Genomic DNA, 14,409 nt, shown 5'->3' on the forward strand with positions numbered 1-14,409 from the left:
ATAGAGGCTACATGACCTACAGAGTTGCTGTCAACAGGAAAGGAAAAGAAAATCACCAGCGTTCTCAGGGACTTCATTTGTTTGCGGTACATTATTTGCCAGTGTTCACCACTTTGTCACACTGGTCAGTGAAGAATGACTGACTAGTGAGAAAGACCTGGCACAAGTGAAGAGTGTCTATAGTGAGGAAGACCTGGCACAAGTGAAGAGTGTCTATAGTGAGGAAGACCTGGCACAAGTGAAGAGTGTCTGACTAGTGTGGAAGATCTGACACAAGTGGAGAGTGACTGACTAGTGAGAAAGACCTGGCACAAGTGAAGAGTGCCTATAGTGAGGAAGATCTGACACAAGTGGAGAGAGACTGACTAGTGAGAAAGACCTGGCACAAGTGAAGAGTGCCTATAGTGAGGAAGATCTGACACAAGTGGAGAGAGACTGACTAGTGAGAAAGACCTGGCACAAGTGAAGAGTGTCTGACTAGTGTGGAAGATCTGACACAAGTGGAGAGTGACTGACTAGTGAGAAAGACCTGGCACAAGTGAAGAGTGTCTGACCAGTGTGGAAGATCTGGCACAAGTGAAGAGTGTCTGACTAGTGTGGAAGATCTGACACAAGTGGAGAGTGACTGACTAGTGTGGAAGAATGTTCATGTGTGAGTCAAAGGGTGTGCAAGAGAAGCAAACTGGTGGATAGTCAGAGGAAGTCTGAAAGCAAGCATCGAAAGGAGAAGCTGAACTTAGGGAGAAGGGAACTTTGCTATTAAGAGCTTAGAGAAAAATCTACAATAGTTTTTACCTTAATTCTGGATCTTCTAAATACTGAAGATAATGCAAAATTCATTAAGTCACCATTCAGTATTCCATACCAAAACACCTAATTAACTCAGCTATTGCATATTTCATAATATTTTAAGAATAAATTATGCAGTAATTTTACTTCCCAAAGTAGCAGCTCCCGGCGGCCCCACATTGAGAAGTGGCAAGTTAACCTCTGATGCCCTATGGCCAGCTAACGTGTAGACCACAGGCCAGTTCTCTGACGTATAGCCAGACGAGTGGTTGAAATGCAACCAGCATTGGTGTCTGTGTGCGAGGTGAGGTGGGTAAGCAACTTGGGGAGAGAGAAGGGAGGGGAGGGGAGGGAAAGGTGAAGAGGGGAAAAGAGAGGAGGAGGGAAAGGGGAGGGCAAGGAAGTGGGGGAAGGAGGAAAGGGAGGAGGAAGAGGGGTGGAGAGGAAGGGGGTGAAGAAGAGGGGGTGATGGTGTATGATGCAAAAGAGTCATTTCCATTTTAACTAACAGCTGAAACAGTGATATCAATAAATCAGAATCAGTATCCTAGAATTTGTTATAACAGAATATCCCTGATTTTCTGGAGATCAGTGTCGGTGACTACTAGAAAAGCCTGCTTAAACCAAAACCAAAAGTTAACAAATTTCACAACATATGCCAGTGATATAAAATCTGATTCTGATACTAAAGTCACCATCAAAATTACAGGCAAGTTATATAAACCAGAAGTCTTTGTGCCTCACATCAATAGTTTCTCTCCATAGTACCTGGGGTATAACACATGCGCCAAACGTTACTGCACTCTGGTGTGATAAGTGAAAGACTCGTAATGCTAGCTCTGTAACATAATGAGATTAAAAACACAAGCAATTATCAGCACACAGCAAGGGACTTATCAGCTGCTCCTCATAGTGAGGGGAGAGGGACAGATCTTCTGAAGGTCAAAGAGATGGGGAGGTAAATCAAATGGACCCCCAATCGTAGGAGATAGTGTTCAATGCATCAAACCCTGAGACAATCAACTGATTCGCCAAATAGATCAATCAAATTCCATTCCCCCCCCAACCAAAAATTCTGATCGATCCCAAGGAAGAGACTGATTTTCCAATTATATTGTGACCCGAGATTCATATGCAGTTATTACAACAGTAATGAAGACAAAGCAATGTGATCTGGGGTTTAAATATTCAACCACCGCCAGGTACACTTTCAATCTGCAACTGCCTAGAGGCTCGAGGGAAATATAAAATATCTTTACAGAAGGTTAATTTTAATTATTAATCTAACAGTTATAATAGATCAGATAGTAAAGAAACTGCAAACAGTTTATGACAAGAAATATTTCTGTCACAGCTCAAGCAACTTATGAATGAAATCTGTTAAATAAAAGCAGAAAATTATATCTTCAATGTTTCTCGATTAGGAAAATGCTTCACATTTTGTTCATTCTGGTAGACCCATGTTGCAAGAGTCCTTTAACACCCCATTCCTGTTCACCACAGCTTACTAACATAACACTACAACACACCATTGCCCTCCCGATACATCAACCCACTTCCATGTTGGTGGGGGGGGGAATCACCATTGTGGGAGGCATGTCAGAAAAGATTTGGTAAGTTGTAGATGATACACAGTGGCCATGATACGTCAGTGATCGGGAGAATGACTGTTTCAGTTGATGGTTGGCGGAGGGGTGATTACGTAATTAAATGTGTGACTTTGGATTGAAAACAGAAAGTAGTCAGCATCAATGGAATGAGAAGCAAAATTAGCGTTTCTCCAACATTCGATATTAACTCTTTCTCCCCTTCCACAAGTGTGATCTGACACAAGTGCTTCCAGCATTGTCTGTTTTTATTTTAGATTTCCAGCATCTGCAGTTTTTTAAGTATGTATTTTAATTTCCTCTGCCCTGGGTTCTGTTGGTTTACTTCATTTTTTGAGCAGGATTCATCCAAGCAGTACTGCGTATTCTAGATAATCTTGACTTGTTGAAAATGATTAAGCTCGTGCGAAGTCAAGTGAATCCCTCACCACAAGATTCCCAAGATATTAATATGGCTGGGCCTATTTAGTTTCTTGTCAAACAGTAAAACTCAGGAAACTGTTAACTGTTGATGATGAATCTGACATTTATATTCCATTAATGTCAGTGGGTAGTGACTGGACCAGAGACACAAGAGACTGGAATATGAAGTAACACACAACCTACTGGAATTACTCAGCATGTTAAGCAGCATCCATGGGAGGAAATAAGCTGTCAATGTATCAATTCAAAACCTTGCACCAGGACTGAGAGTGGAGTGGCCCCTTTCACCTGCCACAGTCTTCCAACTCCAACCCTGCTCACCTCCCCGGCTGACACTCCCTGCCTGTCACCTTACACCCCATCCTCAGTCCACCAATCACCTTGGAATCTTTCTTTCCCCTCCCTTTCTCCTCTCTCTGCAGGCCACCCCTCCTCCTCATTCTCAGTTTTGATTCAGGGCTTCAACCAGAAATGCCTGTAGTTTCTTTCTTCCCACAGATGCTGCTCTACCCAGACTTCCAGACTTCCTCTGTCTGGAGATAAGCACTGCCAAGTATGAGCACATACAGTAGTCTTGTTGAAGGACAGAGAGGGAATGTGTACTGCAGAAAGAGGAACAATTGCAAATCTGCATCGGGGGGAGAACCAACAGTACTTGTCGGGTGGATGTACACATGCAGACGAGTTGCTGACGTTAGCGTCTGGCTACAGGAGGTCCAATTCCCAACACAAGAGTCAAAAGAAGGGAGAGAGGCAGGAAGGAAACGAGTCTACTGCACTGCAACTCAAAAGACACTGGATATTTTTAGCCTATGCCTTCCATTGATGGACACCTAACCTTTGATCCAACACTAACCTCTACCAATCGATCATCTGCTATCTCCCATGTCTGCAATTCTGAAAAGAGGAAGAGGTCAAAACTTCAGCCTTAGCATCTGGGCACCATCAGGGCAATACCAGGAGCACTGAGAAAACATATCTGTGGGAAATTGACAAAAAATCTGTCCTAAGTACTTCACACTTTCTTACAAATGACTCTAGCTCACAACAAACTACAGTATGCTCAATCTGTTTTAGGCGCTGATCACTTATTCCTTCAGCATGATGCTCATTCACAGTTGTAGACTGCCTCATTTCCTCTCACACAAAACCAACACTCATTCACTTCTGTTGATCGATCATCACCATTGCTACTATTCCCCAAAGATGGCAGAAAAAGCAAGTTACTTCAGACCTGAGGAAATCTGCAGATGCTGGAAATTCAAACAACACACAAAATGCTGGTGGAACGCAGCAGGTCAGGCAGCATCTATAGGGAGAAGCACTGTCAACATTTCGGGCCGAGACCCTTACTATCTTTCTTTTCTTTCCTTTCGTTTAGCCCTGACGAAGGGTCTCGGCCCGAAACATCGACAGTGCTTCTCCTATAGATGCTGCCTGGCCTGCTGTGTTCCACCAGCATTTTGTGTGTGTTGTTGTTACTTCAGACCTCACTAGTTTTGCATTCACCTGCATTACACCCACCTTACAAACTGACAGACCTGCATCTCCCAGTCCGAACTTACAGAACACTGTGTTGCACACACCGGCATTCTGCACAATTCTACATATTCAGTGGTATAAAGTAACATATGTACACCATATGCCTTAGTGTCAAATAAAAACAGACCAATAAGTAACCCACAGCATTTTACAGTAAATGGGCCGGTAACAGGCCTACACCCACCACTAATGCATCACTGGACAAGAGTCCATCTGTACTCTGTTCAGTCCAATACCAACTTGTATCAGACAGGTAACTCACTGGAACTGATCCAGGTGTTCTGCAGTAACATATCTGTACTCACCCCAGTACTACCCAACCCTAACAGCAGGTGCAGTGAAAACCCTATTGAGGAACTAAACTCTAAATTAGATTTATTCTGTTAATACAATTGCTATATGAAGATCAGGTTTTCCCACTCATACTTCCCTTAAGTAGTTTACCTTTCACCCTTAACCCATGGCCTCTAATTCTAGTCTCACCCAACCTCAATGGAAAAAGCCTGCTTGTGTCTACCCTATCTTTACCTCTCATAATTTTGCATACCTCTACCAGATTTCTGCACATGCTCCCACATCCAGGGAATAAAGTCCTAACCTATTCAAACTTTCCCGAAAACTCAGGAACTCAGGTCCCGGCAACATCATTGTAAGCTTTCGCTGTGCTTGGAAAACAGCTTTTGGTCCAAGAACACTTCCTGCAATTTTTGTTTTGATCTCAAATTTCCAGCAATTTTTTTTTCCCTCTCAGCAAAGGCTATGAGCTGGACTCAGTCTGTTGGTGTTCACTAAGCAAAGTCTCACAACAGCTGATCTCTTTAACAAATGAGGTTCCAGAATCACATGGCCTATCTCAGAGGTTGCCCCAACCCAACCACCTGCCCTACTGCAACAAACACAATGTAAGAAACAATCGGCAACTGCAGAAGAAAAATGGACAATTGGCACTTCAGGTCAAGAACCTTCATCTAGTCCAACCCAACCTGAAACTCTGGACTGTTCATTTCCCTCCACGAATGCTGCATGATCAGCTTCACCACTTGCAGCATCCGTGGTCTCTTGGGCTCCCACCCCTTCCCCTTTACCCAAGTGACACCCACCTGGGACATCTGTGGCCTGAAGTTGATGTCCTTGAGATCGATGGACCCAGGACTCAGGTTGTGAAGAAGCTGACAGAGCAGGACTCCATCTCTCAGCGCCTGTGCCAGGTCAAAGACCTGGGCTGCCGGCCACACCACACGGTGGTTTGGGGGCAGCACCTTGCAGTCAATGAGCCAGCGTCCACACTGGCGCCACTCCTCCATCCTGAAGCTAGGCGAAGACGCGAGGAGGTATTAAGAGGAAGGACCAGGGAGGGAATGAGGTGAGTTGAAAGGATGAAGTGGCAGGGTAGGGGATGGAGATGGAGAATAGGGTTCAAATTCTTGGGAAATTAATCCTAGGAATGAGGAAGGGGCAGGTGGGGGGGGCGATCAGAGGACAATGGGGAAAGAGGAAAAGAACGTGTAGGGATTGTGAAAAGGAACAAAAGTCAGAGAGGAGGATAAATGTTGTGTGAGTTGTGTGAGGGGAGAGTTGGGATGAGGGTGCTGAGGTGAAACGTCCCGGGTAGCACAGAGGGATAGCTACCTGGGGCGGCGGAGTGTGTGTGGGAGGAGTGAGAGGTAGGGGATGCGGGAAAAGGGACCAGGCACGACAGGAGGTGGTGTGGGTTTGACCGAAGAGCAGGTTCTGCGGAGGGTGGGGCGAGGGATGCCGGTGGACGCGCCGTCCTTTAGGGACTGTCGGAGTGTGGTGAGGGTGGCGGTCCCGGACGGTGATTAGGAGCTTGTTAGAGGGTCGCGGTCCTAGGAAGTGGGGCGAGTACGGATCGGGTCCCCTTTGCGAGGTTAGGGTGCTGAGGGTCCGAATGTCGCTGCCTCTGAAGCGCAGATCGGGAGCCGGGCTCAGGGTGCAGCTAGCCGGGCTGGAGCGGGATCCCGGGCCAGAGCCGGGGCTGAGGCTGTTCCCATAGAACCTGAGCGGGGGAGGAAGCGGCCTTCCCAGCAGTACTGATCCGACGTTCAGTGAATCCCCTCTCCGGACACAATATATCTCCGTCTGGCTGCTCTGTAACTTTGTATCCAAGCCCCACGATTCCCTCCAAGCGACTGATCAGCGGACACACAGTGGCCAATGTGCACGCCGCTGGCCGGCGCGCGCAGCGTGGACGCGCATCAGTGCGCAAGCTTTCCGGCTGCAATCAGCGAAGTGGTTTCATGATTTACTGTTTGATCATCTTTAGAACTCATCCACCGGATTGCTTAGCGCCTATGCGACAACGAAACACTGAATTTAATTTGGCATTTTGATCGGATTTGAATCCATTTTCTTTAACAGTTAACGCACACAAAATTGCTGGAGGAACTCAGCGGGCCATGCAGCATCAATCGAAAAGAGTAGACTCGATGTTTCGGGCCGAGTCCCTTTAACAGGACTGGAGGGTGATGAAAGGACTTGGCCCGAAACGTCGACTGTACTATTTTCCATAGATGCTGCCCGGCCTGCTGAGTTCCTCCAGCATTTTGTGTGTGTTGCTCCGAATTCCAGCATCTGCAGTTTTTCTCTTGTTTGTTCTTAAACAGTTATATGTTTCCAAACGATCTAAATTAACCGGGAAATACTGGAAAGAGAGAGAACAGCGGGAAAGATAAAACCCCGCGACCCATAGCCAGGTTTCCCATATCTTCATATCCTAACTCTTATTATTGTAATCCCAGGTCTCCTTATCCTTTAACATTCTTAAATAATTGTCAGCTCCCTTTTAATCTCCATTGACCATAACCCAAAATACATTTGCATCGCTACAAACTCATCCTCTGATCAGAATCTTCTATATTCCTTAACATGCATGCATTGCAAAATCTACTTATTAAACGCCCTACTTCAATGCTTCTAGCAGTTTCCGAGGATTGCAAGGCAGTGGCATAACTAAAGATAAATAAATGTGCCTCCCAATAAACAAACATCTCAAAAGGTACAATCAAAGAAATCATATATTTTTATTGGTCTATGTTATGTTATATTTATAGGTGAGGGAGAAAGGAAGAGAGGGACACTGAAATGGGGTAGGTGGTGTTTTGTCCATTGGATGGATCTCTTTGGTCAAGTGACTTATTTCTGTAAATAAAAATGGGAAATGCTGTTGATAAGCAAACCAATCAGCAGCAACGAAAAGAGATTCAGAGATTATCTTTCAGATCGATCACCTCCCGTCAAAACTGGAAAATATTAAAGGGACAGATGAACATACATTGTGAATGTGTGAGAGTTTAAGGGAAAGGAGGAAGTGATTGAAGGTGCAGGGGAGGTGATGGAGGGGTTGCAGTGGGATCTTGAATCTGCAATGGGACAAAAACAGAGGACGGGGGAATATTGAGAGCAGGAGAGTCGTTATATGAAATTATTGCTATTCCTATGCTGCAATTTCTTCTAATTCGGTATTATATCACTCCCAACCATTGCACGCATCAACATGAAACATTGCTCCGGGAAAGTAGCATCCATTATCACCACCGAGACAATGCTCTTTTCTCTCTGCTGCCATTGGGTAGAAGCTACAGGTGTCTCAGGACTCATACCACCAGGTGCAAGAACAGTTACTACCTACCCCTCAGCCATCAGGTTCTTGAACAAAAAGGGATAATTACATTCAGTTGAGGGCTCTTTTATTTTGTCATTGCATGCTCCTTATTTATTTATTGCTATTTATTTATATCTGCATTTGCACAGTTTGTTGACTATTAATCCTGTTTAGTTACTGTTCTATAGATTTGCTAAGAATGTCCACAGAAAAAAAAATCACAGGATTGCATGTGGTGACATGTATGTACCCTGATAATAAATTTTACTTTGAATTTGACTTTATATTACATGCATCTAAGATACATTCCAGTTTTCAAATACTGCCTGAAGAACAATATTTTAATTTCTACCCCATCTGAATCAACATCATTTTAGGAATCCAAAATCTCACCCATATAAAGGAATGGGACAAATTAATTTCTGATAAAGGGTCTGATCTGTTTCTCTTTTCATAGATTCTACAGTCCCTCGTGATCTTTTTATTCTACCCCAGCATTCTCTAGATTTATTTTATTGCTTGGATAATTTAGACAGTTCTAAATGTTCTAATTTCCCAAATTGTTTTCCAGAAATGTTAACAAAATGTTATTTATCAGGGCAATTGACAATAAGCTTAGTCAAAAGACTAGAGGGAACACGTCTTCCAAGTCGCAAGTCATGGGAAAGAACTCCACAGATTTGGAAACAGAAAAGCTGTAAATGCTTCTTCAATTTTTCTGAACCAGAGAGATTCTGCAGATGCTGGAAATATTGAGGAGCACACAAAAAATGCAGGAGGAACTCGGCAGGTCAGACAGCATCTATGAAGAAGAATAAACAGTCAATGTTTTGAGCTGAGATCCTTTATTCTTCCTTGAATTTTTTTTTCATGGTTTGTTGCTCCACAAGTGAGGAGTTTAGAGGCAAAAGTCATGTTAACCAATTCAGAAGCAAACAAAATAGGGGAAGATCAATGGGTAGGACTTGGAGAAGCAGAGAACTGTCTGAAGAGTAGGCAGGAAACTGTAGGGCTAGGAAGGGCAAGGCTGTAAATTATTTGAAAGGGAGAAAAGTTTTTGTAAACGTGACTCTTAGCCAAAAGCCAGAGCAGCACAGGGTGATGGACAAATGAGAAAACTGTTAATGATGATTAATGAAGTTTGTATGAGCAAATGTTTATGAGAATAAAACTTTGGATGCAAGTGGGTCAAGCTCAGGACTGCAGGTAACAATAGTTTCAGTAACAGGAGGAGATATGAGTAATGTTATGCATGGGGAAGATATTGGAATTGTGAATTAGATTTATGGAGAATAGTGCACTTTTGGGTCAAACTTGACTTTAAATTTGCAAGGTGTAGGGACTGCGACAGGCCTTGGGCTTTACATCATTTAGTTGGAGCAGATTTCTCCCCACCCCCGGTTTGACAGCATCACTCTTTAGAAACAGTAGTGAGGCACAGGTGGGTATTTTCAGCATACATGTGAAAAATGAAAAAGTGCCGATGAGAGAAGGAAGTTTGCATTTGTGAGTTATTTTCTGGGAGAATGGAAATGATTGGGTAATCAATGAAGCACGTGCTCACTTTGCTGTAAGTGATTGATTTTATTCATTTAATTTATATGTAATTATCCCACACAAACTATTTTTCAAGGAAGATTATCCTGATTTTATTAGGAGATATTGAATTCATGAGTTCTCTTTCCTCGGTTGTTTAAATTGTCAATGCTTTCGAAGGAAATTGGCATGAAATTCTGTACAATAACATCTGCTGCACCGAATATTTCATTGGCTAACAGTATTTCCAAAAGACATTTATCAAAGAAATATTCCACAGCATTATCTTCACTTTGGCTAATGCCTTTCACAGCTCTGGTGCTCTCTTTGACATTAGCTGTTATCTACTTAACTAAATCACCTTATTTCCAATTCAACAGCATCATGTATCCCGATCCTCCAATGTATTAACTGCCATTATCTTTTTGAATAGCAGCGCAGACTCGAAGAGCCATATTCAGGAACTCCCCTGTGGTTAGTTCTTATTAAATCTCCGTCGTGCCACCTTTTTTTTAAAAAAAAGGCGCATTACAATTCTTCCAACTGAAATCTAAACTGGACAGGCAGAAACAATGAGCCTACCAGGACAATCTTGTTAATAGATCTTGGGTGAGAAATAGAAGTAGATAAAGGATTTTAAAGAACTGTACCAAGAGGTACAGTGATATGCTTGTACTTATTCAAATTTAAAAAGTGTAACTGCTGCCTATGAGTTGTAAACACTGGGAAGGGTCACTGGTTATCGGGCACCTCCATTCGGACCCCCACATTTTATTTTTGGCTTCTGTCACTTTAATTATCAGTCTAGTTCTGATCTCGCCTCTTTCAGTATTCCAGCAAAGTTCAGCACAAACTCAAAACAACTGTTCTTGGCCTTTCAATGGTGACTATCTGGGCTCAACAAAGTTGAAAGGATTCAGATAAGGATTCTTTCTCCCGTTTAAACCTTCTGAAAATACAACCTTTTGTTTCTGTAATTGGTACTTTGCCTTCTGTTTAGTTATTTTATCTTTCCCACTCTTAACACCTTTCATTTCGTTTCCATTTCCCAGCACCTTAAAGTCTATATTTTATATAAGCTTTCCAAGTTCTGATGAAACATTGACACGTTTCGCTCCACACATACGCTATCTGATTTATGGATTATTTCCAATAGTTTTTATTTTGCTTTTACTTATACGCTAGGTGCTGCTTCTGGGGCGTTAGTGCAAATTTACTTCAAATTTGGTCTTTTAAAAGTGGTCCACGTTGAGGTAATGGGAGGAGGCGGGCACTTTGTGAATGAAATTCGGGGCAGCATATTCCCCGAAAAGGCAGTTTACTCGCGGGGTTTGTGGTTGATTACTTCGGGAAGTGAGCACCATCTGCCGGACTGTCTGTCCAACAGCCGCACCTGGGTTGCGGAGGCGGACTGCAGCCTGAAGCGCCGTCCGTTGCCTTGGTTGCCGAGGCTCGGGTGTTCCCGCTGACAATTGTTGTCATAGTTCCTCTGACTCGGGTGACTCCGAGGGCTCCGAGACTCAGTTGTTGCCATTGTTCCTGGTGTTCGGCTGTTTCCGGCACAATGAGTGGCAATGGTTACCATGGTTCCGAGCCTCGGATGTTTCCGGAGACAATAGTTGTTAGCGCGGTCTGGATGTTTCTCTGGAAAACGACTGGTAACGGTAATCGTGGTTGAAATGGTTCGGGTGTTTCCCAAGATTGACTGAGAGATAACCGTCGTTCGGGTATTTCCGGAAACATTGATTAACAGTATTTGTCAGGGTTCCTACTCTTCGGCTGTTTCCGAAGATTGACCCCCCCCCCCTCCCGTGGGTTGCCGTGGTTCGGGTATTTCCGGAGACATTGAGTGGCAGCCGTTGCCATGGTTTCCATGCTTCGGGTGTTTCCGGAGATTGCGATGGATTTCGGGGCTCGGATCCAGCAAAGTGGAGGATGAGCGCAGCAGCGAGCGGGCGGACGCCACTAGCGGAAAAGGCCTTGTCGGAGCCTTACGGCCGGCTCCGTTACCACGACACGTCGCTGCTGATCTGGACACAACAGCAGCAGGAGCTGGAGAAGCGGGCGATGGGATCGGGCCCGGGGCCTGGGCCAGACAGTTTCTTGGGACGGAGCCAGAGTATGTGGTACCGACAGTATGGGAACCAGCCTATCCTGATCCGGGACAAAAACAAAGTGGTCCCGGGCCCGGCCCGCTCTCAGTTCTGCGTGTTAATGTAAATGGAATTTGGGTTCACCGTGATGTTATGGTCCGAGGGGTCTTCAGCCGGAGCTCACCTACGGCCAGAAAGAACTGTACCCAATGCACCCACATACAGAGCGACACACACAGCCAGCGGAGAACCCACTCCCCCGTCAACTGAATCCGCAATTAAACATGGAATCACAATCAACAGGAATACCTTTTGCCACTGTGTCATCAACTGCATAGTAATTACATTCTAGATCAACCCCAACACCAGAGTAACGGGTTTGCAGCATCCAGCACCCCTTGCGAATCGTCCAAATCATCAATCAACACTCACCGGTCGTTCGTTTGGGTTAGAACCCGGCAGCGTTCATATGTTCAAATGCGAACGGACAGTAGGTTCCAGTAAGTGATTTAACCAGATTTTAAAAAAACTATCTACATCTTATCGTAAACTGCCAAAAGGCGGATTAAAGAAGTGCCCGGCGAAAGCACTTGTCCCAGCGCAGCTAATTATTATTTATATGTGTGCGTATTTATTTATTTATTTATTTGCCACTGAGAGTCTGACCTAATAAAATCCAGACTTTGAATAGTCGGACAACCAAGCAGCAGGTAACTCGCGAGGGAACAGTAGGAGGTGCAGGCACCTGGTTCAGACAATCACAGGAACCTACACGCCACCGCGGGAACAGATTACTTAAATGTTTTATATCAGTTTTTTTTCCAAATAATTATAGTATTTTAATGGAAGTACAGTATTTTTGCAATTATACCTTTTGTTTTACTCACTACGTTTTCATATCTAACAATTTTACAATGTTGAACTCTGGAATTTTGATTTCAGCTACTTAATTTCAGAATTTGACGGCAATATTGTACTCCCTGGAGACTTCGTGTCCAGTAACAATGTAATCATATTCTTTTTGTTCTAACGGAGACTGGCAGTATCAATCACCTACAAAATAAACCACAAATCCTGAAAATCTGAAATAAAACCTAAATATTCAGACGTATGGTTATTTTTTTCTGGAGCAACTCAGTAACCGCTGCATCCTCACACAAGGTCATTTGTTAACTTGGAACTATGAACACTTTCTTCCACAATTGCTGCTTGACCTGCCGAGTATATCATTGAAACTGCATTTAAAAACTGAGAAGCCAGCCTCTCAGTCCCTCACGAAAACACAGAACAGTACAGATTCAGAATCACTTTATCGCCAGTAAATGAAATTTTCCAGAATTGATTGTGGTTTGGTGTCAAGTCTAAAACAGGACAATATCGTAACAGACAATAAGAACCAAATAGTGAGAAATCAACAATTAGCAGGAACATGCACAAACATCAATAATCAAATAAATGTGAACATATGGACAGATTGAATAATTATCAACAGAACAAGGGGAGCAGGAAAAACCATTTAACAGATATTGTGCAGGGACAGTTAGGGTGTTACCCCTGAGTGAGTTTTGTTGAGAAGTGAGATAGCTACAGGAAAGAAGGTTCAGAGATAACGAGTAGTCCTGGTGGTGATGGACTTGTAGCATCTCCCTGATGGCAATTTGGTGAATAGGTGACTGCTAGAGTGGGTGGAGTCGGCAGTAATTTTTTCAGCTCTTCTTGGCTCTGGTGATGAACAGGTCTAACGTCGGTAGCTGTCAGCTACTCCGCTGAGTGGGCCACTCGCTGCAACCTAGTGATGAGCATAACATGCTTGTCCCACCTCAGTTGTGTAGGTAATGGTAGCCCCCAGGAATTCGAAAGGCTCAACCACAGGCACAGCCTGACCATTAATTTCCAAGAGAAGGCAAGTCGGGGGTTGTTGGTGGAAGTCACTCCTCATGTCTGCGTAAGGCTCCAAGTTATGAGCACACCATGCTGCAAGGCAGTCCATCTCTCTCTGACAGGTCACATCATTATTAGAGACCATCTACAGTCGTGTCACGTTGTCCACAAGCTAGGATTTTAACAGATTTGAAAAAGAAGGATCTAATGCCTTCCTGACATATATGATGAATAAACTATTCCAGCCGGGTACAGGAATCAACGACAAACTCCGCTATCTTCATCAGGGATGGATTTGTCAGTGGAGATAGTCATTTATATAAAGTGGGAACAGGAGGGGTGAAAAGACCCATGCCTGGGGAGAGTGTGGATCAGACGGTAAGAGCCCAGCCTGGCGTACCGCTTCCTTCCTGACAGGAAACACGGGACGGGCTTTTCAGCCCACTGTTCTACTTTACACCCATGACTGTGTGGCTAGGCACAGTTCAAATGACATCTTTGAACTTGCTGATGACACCACTGTTGATGGCAGAACTTCAAATAGTGACAAGGAGGTGCACAGGAACAAGACAGATCAGCTGATTGAGTGATATCACGACAGCAACCCTGCTCTCAATCTCAGTAAGACCAAGGAATTGTTTGTGGACTTAAGGGAGGGGAAGTACTGGAAACACACACCAATCCTCATCAACAGATCAGCAGTGGAAAGGACAAGTAGTTTCAAGTTCCTGGGTATCAACATCTGTGAAGATCTATCCTGGGCCCAACATATTGATGCAATTATAAAGAAGGCATGACAAGGATTCTATTTCATTTGGGGTTTGAGGAGAATTGGTATGTCATCAAAGGCACTCGCAAATTTCTGCAGATGTACTGTGAACAGCATTTTAACTGTTTTGCATCATTGTCTGGTATG

At 44.0% G+C, this 14,409-nt stretch overlaps 2 protein-coding genes across 9 annotated transcripts in view; one reads left to right on the plus strand and one right to left on the minus strand.

The window, feature by feature from the left end:
- vav2 (vav 2 guanine nucleotide exchange factor) overlaps positions 1-6,603 on the minus strand; it is a 199,537-nt gene extending 192,934 nt beyond the window's left edge. For 3 of the 8 annotated variants that reach the window (XM_073052261.1, XM_073052259.1, XM_073052255.1), the window contains exon 1: positions 5,462-6,603. In XM_073052261.1, the coding sequence (XP_072908362.1) occupies positions 5,462-5,665 (204 nt within the window). In that variant the 5' untranslated portion in view covers positions 5,666-6,603. The remainder of the gene's footprint in view (positions 1-5,461) is intronic. The other 5 variants (XM_073052257.1, XM_073052256.1, XM_073052258.1 and 2 more) reach the window with 4 other exon arrangements.
- Positions 6,604-11,087: 4,484 nt separating this feature from the next.
- Positions 11,088-12,719, plus strand: LOC140731049 (putative uncharacterized protein BRD3OS). The gene has a single exon (XM_073052264.1). It carries the CDS (start codon positions 11,455-11,457, stop codon positions 11,737-11,739), a length of 285 nt encoding a protein of 94 aa, XP_072908365.1. The 5' UTR covers positions 11,088-11,454; the 3' UTR covers positions 11,740-12,719.
- Positions 12,720-14,409: the final 1,690 nt, after the last annotated feature.

Source organism: Hemitrygon akajei, chromosome 7 (assembly GCF_048418815.1).
Source record: "Hemitrygon akajei chromosome 7, sHemAka1.3, whole genome shotgun sequence".
Taxonomy (NCBI): domain Eukaryota; kingdom Metazoa; phylum Chordata; class Chondrichthyes; order Myliobatiformes; family Dasyatidae; genus Hemitrygon; species Hemitrygon akajei.